This window comes from Sinocyclocheilus rhinocerous, unplaced genomic scaffold, assembly GCF_001515625.1.
Source record: "Sinocyclocheilus rhinocerous isolate Xijiao unplaced genomic scaffold, SAMN03320098_v1.1 scaffold1215, whole genome shotgun sequence".
NCBI classification, from domain to species: domain Eukaryota; kingdom Metazoa; phylum Chordata; class Actinopteri; order Cypriniformes; family Cyprinidae; genus Sinocyclocheilus; species Sinocyclocheilus rhinocerous.
In genome coordinates, this window is record NW_015628913.1 from 273,607 (window position 1) to 284,845 (window position 11,239).

An 11,239-nucleotide genomic window follows, 5' to 3' on the forward strand; every position below is an offset into this window, starting at 1 on the left:
ATTATGGTAAGGGGCGTTTCATTTCCGACGTGTGCTTGTGGTGTTCGGCCAATCACAGTGCACTGGGTCAGCTGGCCAATCAGAGCGGACTGCGCTTGTCAAAGGAGGGGGCTTTGTAGAAAACGAAGCGTTTGAGAGAGGCGGGGCATAGAGGACCTACAATAATGTACAGTATTTGAAAAATAATGTGTTTTTTGAACATTAAAGCATGTCAACATATTCTGTTACACCAAATACACAAAATAATGATCTTTAAAAAAGCATCATATGACCCCTTTAAAGGTTTGAATGTCAAACTTAGTCAAAACAACTGCAGTATCTTCCTCTAGGGGGCAGTAATACTGGAGACTCTTTGGAAGGTTTTGCAAGTGATTTTTGAATGTCAATAGCGTGACTTCTGCATCTCTTTTCACAATGAAAACTATTGCAAAATGTTTTTTGAGAAATCTGTAACAAGACACAGCATTTGAAGCTGAGGTAGAAGATTGTATTTATTTTAAACTAAATGATGTATTGGTTTAATTTTCTATAGTATGTGTTCAATTATAGTTCTGTGGCTAAAACCACCATCAAAATGTTTGTCTAATCTGAATCAAGACACACCTATTGAAGTTCTGTAATGAAACTGTGTGTTATAAATTAATTGATTAAAAATTTGATTTTCAAAAGCATGTTTTCTTTTATAGTTCTGTGACTAAAACAAATATAAAAAATGTTCTTATAAAAACAGTAACAAGACACACCATGAGGTTGATGAAGAGTGTATTTATCTTAAATGAATTTATTTATTGGTTTTAATTTCAATAGCGTGTACTTTTTTGGTGTCATACTTCTGTGAAAACAACGAACATTAAAATGCTCTCACAAGGACCTGGAATCAGCCTACTGCATAACCACTGTATTATGGAATGATAATGATTTTTAATATTGTTTTTCTTTTATTAATATATTTATGAATAGTACTCACATATCTTGTTTACAATATTTCTTATTTAAATTCAAGTGAGCGTTATAAGTGTTTGTCTTTATATCTTTCAAATACCTTGGTGCACAAATTGCTCTTTTCTTTTGTTAATTGTAAAAAAACATTCCGGTGGGAAAACATTAATCGTTTTATCCTTTACTTTGTAGACGGTCCCTAGCTGGCCTAAGCACTAGCTCGATATAAACTCGCAATTCTGAGAAAAAAAAAGTCAGAATTGCGAGTTTATATCTCGCAATAATTGTTCATATATTGCAATTCTGACTTTTTTTCTCAGAATTGCGAGTTATAAAGTCAGAATTGCGATATATAAACTCGCAATTCCGAGAAAAAAAAGTCAGAATTGCGAGTTTATATCTTGTAATTCTGACTTTATAACTCGCAATTTTGACTTTAGAACTCGCAATTGTGAGTTTATGTCACGCAATTCTGACTTTATAACTCGCAATTCTGAGAAAAAAGTCAGAATTGCGAGTTTATATCACACAATTCTGTGTGAGATAAAAAGTCGCAATTACCTTGTTTTATTTTTTATTAAGTGGCGGAAACTGGGCTTAGTCTAATACCCAACGTCAAACCTCGAACCAACTTTATATCGGTCAAACACAACAAGAGGCGGGACAGTGTTGAGAGGCAACAAAACGACAGTGTTGCCAACTTAGCAATTTTGTTGCTAAATTTAGCAACTTTTCATACTACCCTAGCAACGTTTTCTTCCAAAAGCACCTAGCAACAAATTTAGCAATTTTTAAATTTATTTGGCAACTCTTAGCAACTTTTGATAAGTGACTCAGACAATGAAAAGGCACACATTTTCCACCCAAATCACACAAAAAGAGGAAACCAATGATGCCTCGCAGTAGCCTACACACATCACATGAACTGAGTTAGCTGCTGTTTGCAATTGTTAAATTAGATAATAATAATAATCGAATAATTGTTCATTTATGATACACTTTGTTAGTAGCTTGTACCTGCGATTGTTGATCAGTTAGTACACTGTAAGAAAAACGGAAAAGATACAAGTAATTTTCCAGGACATTATTCATTGTAGGCCTAACCCTGTAATCCGAAAACACAATGCGTAATTTAAAATGCAGGTAAAAAAAACAATAAGGAATTTTTTTTTCATGTTAACATAGTAGATTGTGCCCTATGTTTACAGGCATTTCTTAGAGTGTAGCATACTAACTTCTAATACACTGCTTAAAGCATAATTGTTGAGAATGTGTAGTATTACTAGTTTACTAGCTATTAAAAAAAACTTAAATTGTAGTCATTCAATATTGTGAAAGTGTTCAATAATTCAATGTATTTAAAAATACAGTTATTCATATTTGAATATTATGCATATTATTTTAAAAACAAATCTAAATTAACATATATAAAATATATTTTTTGCGGAATTTGATGTTGTGACAATTTTGCGTCGTGATTACGCAATGACGTCATCGCGCAATGACATCACAACCTCATTTAGCAGCTTTTAGCAACAAGTCGACCTTCCTTTAGCAACTTCCCCAGAAAAGTAGTTGGCAATACTGCAAAACAATTGCTATGTCATACTGTTTCGGCAATGACGTGAAAAATGTAAGGTTGAATTATAAATAGCAAATAACGTTACTACCCTTAACTACTTCTGCCATTTAAAGCAAATCCGCGAATCTGTTCTTTCTTGTCCATGAATCGATTCGTAAAACCGAGGAGAGGGCGCCTAATCTTTCTTTTTAATAATCCTAGGCAAACAAATAAAAGAACAGACATATTTGACGATTTAAAATCGTAGTGTACATTATAATATATTGATGTATCGCTATATTTAATGGTATTTTAAATAACACACAACATTACATGTCTCTACATGTCATACAGTGCGATATACACTACACTGCACACACGCTTGTCTCCTGCGTGTGTGTTTTATAACTCACAGAGACGGAGATGTGTGTGTCATCCAGCTCAGTTTGTTGTCTGTACGTGGTCATTAAAATACAGCGCTGTACATGCAATAGCATTCAGAGCTGTTTCCCGTTAAATCGGATTTGAAGAAAAAAATAGGTCCTCGTTTGGACTCATGTATTAAATAAAATCGTGTAAAATGTAATAAGACTTTGCACTGTGGCAACTAAGTTGCTATGGACTATGGACGTCGCCATATTTGATATTTACTTTCTCGTGTCAGATTAACAGTTATCGCGAGAGTAGAAAATGGGCTTCGTTCTTATTGTAATTTGACTGTAATTTAAACAGAGAAGGAAGATTAAAAATAATATTGTCACACTGAACGTGTTACAGTTGTGTGTACTCTTAGACTGCCTCATACAAAGAAATACTTTATCTGTTACATAACATATTATAATATATATTATATATTATAAAGTACAAACTGTTAGGATTCACACACTTAATGTTACTTCATGTAAGTACATTCAGTTGTGTCAGTGTTGTGTGTACACAGTCATAGTGATCTCCAAATTGTTGTTCCGAAGTATGTGATTAATTACTTTTTTTTTTTTAATTGCATATTGTATATAATCATAGAACTTCTCCAGTCTATTGTTAATGCAACAGGTTTGAATGTGTCGAAGTGTGAATAAGATATTTTCAGTGGATAATGACTGAAACTGCTATTTAAGTTACTTGGTACACTAATTTTTCCACAAAGCTATACTCTCTATATTTTTCCAGATTCACAGAATAAAAGGCATACAATTTACAGGCAAAGTGCCAATAATAGTGGTGTATCACTGATCTGCAATTCTAAAAAGAACTACCACAGGTTAAGGTGGACATGGGAACAGAGCCCTAATTCACAGACTGATCTGATAGCTGTAGAAAAAGGAAGAGAAGTTCAAATAAAAGGACCAATTAAACCAGGAAGAAATTCTTCTACTACATACACTGGTCAATTTTTTATCTTTCACATCTCACCTGTGAACTTCAATTATAGTGGGACATACAGGTGTATTACTGAAGCAACAATCTACACAACCACAATACTACGCACCATCAGAGGTTTGTAACAAATTTACATTGTTTTCTCACTTACATGCAACATTTTGTTCTCAGCTGTTTAAAGGGATGTTTCCGTTTCAGTAATACTCCCTTAACAATTAACAATTTTTTTATCGATGCAACAATGTTTAGAGAGATGATTGGGTGCAATTCAGTGAGTGAGAATTAGTTAAACAACTAACATTGCGTGTAGTGCATTTAAGGTGTGTTGAACCTGTAATATATTCCTTTATTTTTTTTATACATTTTAATCAATATTCCTCCAAATGTAAAACCTCATTGATTTCAGTCTCGGTGGAGCCCCCTGATGGTGTGTCGAGGAGTCACTCAGTGGTTCTTACCTGTGAGGTTTCTGAAGTAACTGATTCAGTGACGCTGGTCTGGCTCAGGATGGAGGGGAACAGAGGAGTGCTGGTCAAACAGCAAATTATGACAAAAAAAATAAACAACATGTTACGTCTCAAAGTGAATCTAGCCAGCTATGAAACGGACTGGCAGTGTGCAGTTTTTACTGAGAATACACTCAGAGCTCTGGCCCCTATAACAATCAATCTTACCTCAGCAAATACAAATGCTCCAACAGAAAGCTCAACTGTAACAAACCAAGGTCATATTTTTGAACCATTAATATACAATATTTTTTTACTTTAACACAGATTGAATGCTCAAAATATAAATGTAAAAATAAAATGTATCATTATGTAATCATGACACTGTTGTAATTATCTGGCTCAACATGTCTGCAGAAGACAACATGACAAAGGACAGTCATCTACAAATCGAGATCATCGTGGCTTGTGTTGTTACTGTCAGTGTGCTGATTCTGCTGGGACTTCTAGTTTTTAAATATCAGCGAAAAACAGGTGAACTCGATCTCAGAGACAGTATATGAAGGATGACATTGTCCAAATGAATGGGTCAAATTGTAACATTCTCTGTGGGAAGTGAATGAAAGTCCTGTCTTTCATTTCAAATTGCTAATTGCCTTTTTACAGAGACATTGCCTATTAGTACACACATGCTTATTAGCTGGATCAGGTTAAAAGATGCAGCTTAACCTTAATTCATATCTAAAAATGTTTTACATGTTTAAGTGTCCATTTCGTCCATTGAATATTTTCCTGATTGTGATGAGATGTTGTCATATTGTTTCACTAGATGAAGGTCACGTCACTGGATTCCAATCACAAGAAGATGAGGACATCCATTATGCTTCAGTGACAGTAGCAGGATCTAGTCATGGTAAGACAGACGTTTAATTGACTTCTGTGTGTTCTATATAGTGAGAAATCTATGTTAAATCTATGACTGATTTTATTTCCAGGAGCTGACAAGTGTTTTAAAAGAAATCATGCAAGTTCAGAGGTCAGCTATGAAACAACTTCTTTCATAAACATTTCAGATTGTCATTTTGATTTGGTAATGATACTTGTGCTATAAATGTTTGTGATTTATTTACAATGTATGTCTCAATATCTACAGGACAGAAATTCTGCAGTCATCTACTCAGCAATTAAAGCACAGTGAGCCTTGACACTGGGAGCTTTGTATTTCATTTATTTTACATTTATTATTGAATGGAATTGAAAACACAGAATGAATCTTGTATTAATGATAGCATGCTACCCATCCATTATTTTGGTACTGTACATTAAAACATAAGACTAATGAACCATGCATGCTTAAGTGCATTATGGGTGTGCTCAGTCTGTAAGCAAAGGGTCTTTGGGTTTCACTTGAATTGGAAACACAAATACATCACCAACACTATCTCTGAGTATAATCAGATCAATATGCTCACAGAAAGAAACCTCAATGTGGTTTCATGACACACAACTGTGTTAAATGTAGCATAGCATTTCCTGTAATGGAAAAAACTAAGATGATTTAGCTTTGCAAAAACATTTCAAGTAAGAATGCAAAAAGAAAAGAAAAAAAAATATATATATATTTTAAACCATGAGATATTCATGAAAATAAATCAAAAATGATTGCATTGCATATGTGCACTCAAGTCTGTAAAAAGTAATTTCTGTTCTCATTTTGAGATATAAAATGTTGTCAGGCACATTTGAAATGGTTCCGTGACAACAAGTGCATCAATAAATCTAATAACAATGTTTCTTATATCTCTTGTCTAACTACGAAAATAAATAAAAAATGATTGCATTGCATATGTGCACTCAAGTCTGTAAAAAGTAATTTCTGTTCTCATTTGAAATGGCACATTTGAAATGGTTCCGTGACAACAAGTGCATCAATAAATCTAATAACAATGTTTCTTATATCTCTTGTCTAACTACAGTCACCTCAGACACATGAACATGAAATTGGTTTTCAACACCTGTTTCAAAACTGTACTAAACTCAACACTAAAGTGAAAACCCTAACCTTATGTTTTTATTTTAAATGTTTTCTAGTTATAAATTATTCTAATCTTATGCAATGTATTAACTGCATTTTTCTGGGTAAAACAATAGTTTGATATTTTTGTATGTTAGCTTACTGTGTAATGTTTCCATTTCACTAAAAAGTCTAAAAAAGACTGTTTAATGGCAGGTTCTCTTGTGACAAGGCGTTTGGAGCACGGGGGTTGCTGGCCACAAAATATAATTTCAGTTTGATTTATTTGCACCATTTATTTCATTTATTTTTACATTACATATTGTTTCAAACTACCTTTTCAAAGTCTAGTGCCCTATAAAACCTCCAGCAAGCAAGACGGTACAGACGTAATGATAATAATGACATTTATTACTTAAATTTGAATGATTATAATTAGTTTCCACAACAACACTTAAAATTTAATTAAAAATGTTATAGAGGAAATGTCAGTGGACATTTTCAATTTTATTTAGATTTGTATGTGCCTACATGTAAACTTATTTAAGTATGGACCTCCTAAAAAACTAGGTGAGATTGTGACTTTATATCGCATTTTAGATCACAGATTAGTGTGCCTGAGAGAAACCTCAAGATAGTTCAGTTTAGCAAACCATTTCCTGCTCTGGAAATTAACTAATCATGCAAACCAGACTAGTCTAAAAATAATATTTACTTTATAAACATATTTTATTGATGCAAGATAACCTAAAATGGGTTTAGAGCTGTTTAAACCAAAACATGTGCAAGTAGAAGAATATATATATATATATATATAGAGAGAGAGAGAGAGAGAGAGAGAGAGAGAGAGAGACTGTCCCATTTACTCCTACGTTCAAATGTAAGTTAACATGGCAACACTGCAAAATAAATTACTTCTTCATATCTCTGTATGAAAATGTTGTTTAAAATTCATGAGCTAACTGTTTTCTATTGCATAGAGATTTCTGACTATTGCACCGCCCAGTAAAAGTTTCTGGCTAGCACTTTCTTTAAACTCTTCAGAGTGCATCACTTTATCTGAGGCACTGGAAAGAAGAATCATGCCACTTACACATTTTACAATCTTTATTTTGATGTGTGGATTTTATTCCCGATTTCATGCTATCGGTGAGTCTCACTTTAACTACTGATCATATCAAAAGGAAGAATATTCTTTCTAGATATCTTAATTCTTCCCTCTTATGCAGCTTGTCGATCAACACAACGTCAATTCTAAATAGCAAATAATAAATTATAGAATGATTTGATAACGTTCAAGCTATTTGAAAATAATTTTAAAGAAAAATCATTTATGTACAGTAATCTGTAGTTTTCATATCCACTGTTATTAAATTCAAATTAAATATCTAAAGCTGTAAATGTTTTATTCAAAACAATTTAACCTAAACATGTCTATGTCAGTGTGTGATTAACAACCACTACAGACAACCAGTTTTATTTATAAAGCATACAGTCTTAGCCTCTCTTTGTTCAAATATTTTGAAGATGCTGGTGAAAACATACTGTATTTGTGTCCTCAGCAAGGTTTGTTGGTTTTATCTTGCAGTGTTTGTTGTTTGTAGTTGTAATTGTAATTGTTTTTCTTTCTACACAGCATATCCACCAATTCAAACAGTTCAGACCCAAAGTAAAGGTTGGTTGATTTTCTGGACAGCAACAGTAAAAAAAAAAAATGTTTTTAACGTTAGAAAGATATTTGCAGTTTCTCACACTCCTTTCTAATATTCTGGTTCTCAAAGTTCAGCATGGATCTGACGTGTCTTTGCGATGTGACGTTCCTCTCCTGTCTAAATCCTCCACATTGCACTGGGAGAAAGATGGAGAACAAACACCCAACACCACTCTGATGTACAACAACTCTGCCTACATCCTCTTACACACTGTTGATGAACGCAGTGAAGGGGAATATTACTGTAGATTGATGAAAGATGGAAGAGTACAAACTGTTAGTATTCACACACTTAATGTTACTTCACGTAAGTACATTTTTACGTTATTATGTTATTCTTACGTTAAATCTGTGTTTATGCCTGTTGTATGCCTAAACATTTTCCATTAAAAAGACTATAGGTTAAATGTGCAGAAGTCATTAAAAAATAAAGAAAATAAGGTTTAGGCCTAAAGACGGTGCTTTTCACAAATATGTTTAGAAATGAACTATGTACTAACTGAGATAGATGTATTTACTGAAACTTACCAGGTTACCTAATTGTTGTTCCAGATTCACATGGAAACCGTAAAAGTCAAATCATTTACAGACAAAGCTCCAGTAATAGCGATGTATCACTGATCTGCAAGTCTACCAAAAGATATCAGAACTGGAAGTGGACCTGGGAGTCAAGTTCTAATTCACAGACTGATCTGATAGCTGTTGAAAATGGAGGAGAGGTTCAAATAAAAGGACCAATTAAACCAGGAAGAGGTTCTTCAACAACATACAATAGTCAAGCTTTTATCTTTCACATCTCACCTGTGAACTTCAATTATAGTGGGACATACAGGTGTATTACTGAAACAACAATCTACACAACCACAATACTACGCACCATCAGAGGTTTGTGAAACAGATAAATTAATAATAATAAATACATTGATTTTTCACTTACATTTGATCATCAGACATCCAAAACTATTAACTATTTAATGTGTTCAGTGCATTTAAAAAGTAATTCACGTTATTGTTGATTTCAGTCTCGGTGGAGCCCCCTGATGGTGTGTCGAGGAGTCACTCAGTGGTTCTTACCTGTGAGGTTTCTGAAGTAACTGATTCAGTGACGCTGGTCTGGCTCAGGATGGAGGGGAACAGAGGAGTGCTGGTCAAACAGCAAATTATGACAAAAAAAATAAACATGTTACGTCTCAAAGTGAATCTATCCAGCTATGAAACGGACTGGCAGTGTGCAGTTTTTACTGAGAATACACTCAGAGCTCTGGCCCCTATAACAATCAATCTTACCTCATCAAATACAAATGCTCCAACAGAAAGCTCAGCTGTAACAAACCAAGGTCATATTTTCATCCATTAATTCACTGTATTTTCACCTTAACTCAGAATGAAATTGTATGCTCAAGATGTACATTGTAAATGTTCTAGCTCATCCTCAGATGTAATTAACACTTTTTAATTTAATAAAGTCTTCATTTTATTTCAGTAATCAACAAACAGGCAAACACTACATTGTCCTGTGTTTTGACTCTATTTACTGGGATTCTGCTTGGAGCTCTATTGTATTACTGCTACAGGAAACGAATGTCAGGTACAAAAACAATCAAATAATCAGTCATTCATCAATTGTACATCTTTAAAAAATATTCTCTTTTGAATCTTTTCACAGCACATGATGGAACAGTCCTTTCTTTCTTTCTTTCTTTCTTTCTTTCTTTCTTTCTTTCTGTGTAACTCTTGCTGTGTTTGCAATCATTTCAGTGCACTCTGACCCTCAGGAGTCTGAACCAGTCTATATCAATATCAGCCAAATGAGGGATGACAGAGGTATTTAAATCAACAAAATATTTTTCATAGCATCGGTATAGAAACACTCAGGCAACCCTAGCATCATGTTGACTGTTGTTCACAAGCTTTCCAAAAAATGTGTTGATCTACTTTTCTTCATCCTCTTCCAGTAGAGCGCAGCAGCACACCAGAAAACAGAGAAAAGAGTCCTGAAATATACCGTAATATAAGAAGAAACAGATATGGTAAGATCAGTTTCATTCAGGAATTCCAAAATTTCAGCATAATCTCATAATTATCTTTTTGTCTGCAGGAAAAGGAAACATGAATAAAAGAGATGAGGTGAGTGAAGATGTTAATTAAAATTATGCATCTGTTAATATACAGTTCAAAACAGTATATGTATATATGAATATAATGTATATATTTTACATTTAAGTAATGATGTTAATTTATTGTTCTGCCAATTGGAATTGTCCCTTTCCCCAAAAATAGTTTATATTTTTGCTATTAATTTATCTTGTCTTTCAGACACCAGTTACATCAGACAGTGTGACCTACGCAACAATTTATTTCAACAAATCCAGGTTTCAGACTTAAAAATATAACTCCTCCAGTCTATAATGAAAACCTGAGGGAGACACAATTTCATATAATGTTTTATTTTTTCTATGAACCTCAAACGATTAACTCACAGAGAAAGTATAAACATTTTCTTTATTAAACAGCAGATGGCGCTGTCTGGTTACATAAGACAAACACATTTAGAGGTTCTCAGACCTAACTGCCTTCATTAAACCACCACCACAAATATTAATCCTACTGACTGAAACTGGATAATTGCATCCTGTTATTAATGTTGTGTTAGTCACATTTGTAAAAGCAACAACTAAGCAGCCAAATATTATTATGATTTTGATTTTGATTTTGTTATATTATAGGTGCCTTCGTATATGCATGCATGCTGGTGAAATGGCCATTTGATGGCACTGTTTGAAAGCATTCTTGAATAGTAATAATAATAATAATAATAACAATAATAAATTATAAGTACAAAAAAGGATAATGCAGTTACATCCTCTTCTCTCTCACTCTCTCTGTCTGTCACTTTCATCCTCCTGGAATCCACCCAGAACATGCTGCTTCAATGTACTTCAATCTAAAACACAAAAGTGTGGAAAAAAGTAGTTTGAATAGGATGTCTTTATGGACAAGGGATAATGCTCCTCACTAACTCAAGGTTGCTCTGCTTTTTGTATACATGTGTGTCTTTATTTAAACATGGGGGGATTTTAAAACACTTGTCAAGGTCTGCTAAGTAGAACCATTGAGTGATGAATTAGAGTATGACAGAATCCCAATGCACATAAACAATGTTCTGTGGGGAGGGGAAAGGCAGATGT

General features: G+C 33.6%; 1 protein-coding gene across 1 annotated transcript; it reads left to right on the forward strand.

Moving 5' to 3' along the window:
• The first annotated feature begins 7,480 nt into the window (after positions 1-7,480).
• LOC107738518 (uncharacterized) lies at positions 7,481-10,727 on the forward strand. The gene is made up of 11 exons (XM_016550276.1): positions 7,481-7,489; positions 7,903-7,906; positions 7,977-8,015; positions 8,122-8,358; positions 8,604-8,936; positions 9,074-9,388; positions 9,535-9,639; positions 9,810-9,875; positions 10,007-10,081; positions 10,150-10,178; positions 10,368-10,727. Exons 1-11 carry the CDS (start codon positions 7,481-7,483, stop codon positions 10,434-10,436), a joined length of 1,281 nt encoding a protein of 426 aa, XP_016405762.1. The 3' UTR covers positions 10,437-10,727.
• The last annotated feature ends 512 nt before the right edge of the window (positions 10,728-11,239 follow it).

What these genes read in the sequence shown, in the direction of transcription:
- LOC107738518 (XM_016550276.1), top strand. An exon ending in AATACTACGCACCATCAGAG is followed by an intron (nt 8,937 to 9,073) that starts GTTTGTGAAACA and finishes TGTTGATTTCAG; the next exon opens with TCTCGGTGGAGCCCCCTGAT. An exon ending in CTCAGCTGTAACAAACCAAG is followed by an intron (nt 9,389 to 9,534) that starts GTCATATTTTCA and finishes ATTTTATTTCAG; the next exon opens with TAATCAACAAACAGGCAAAC.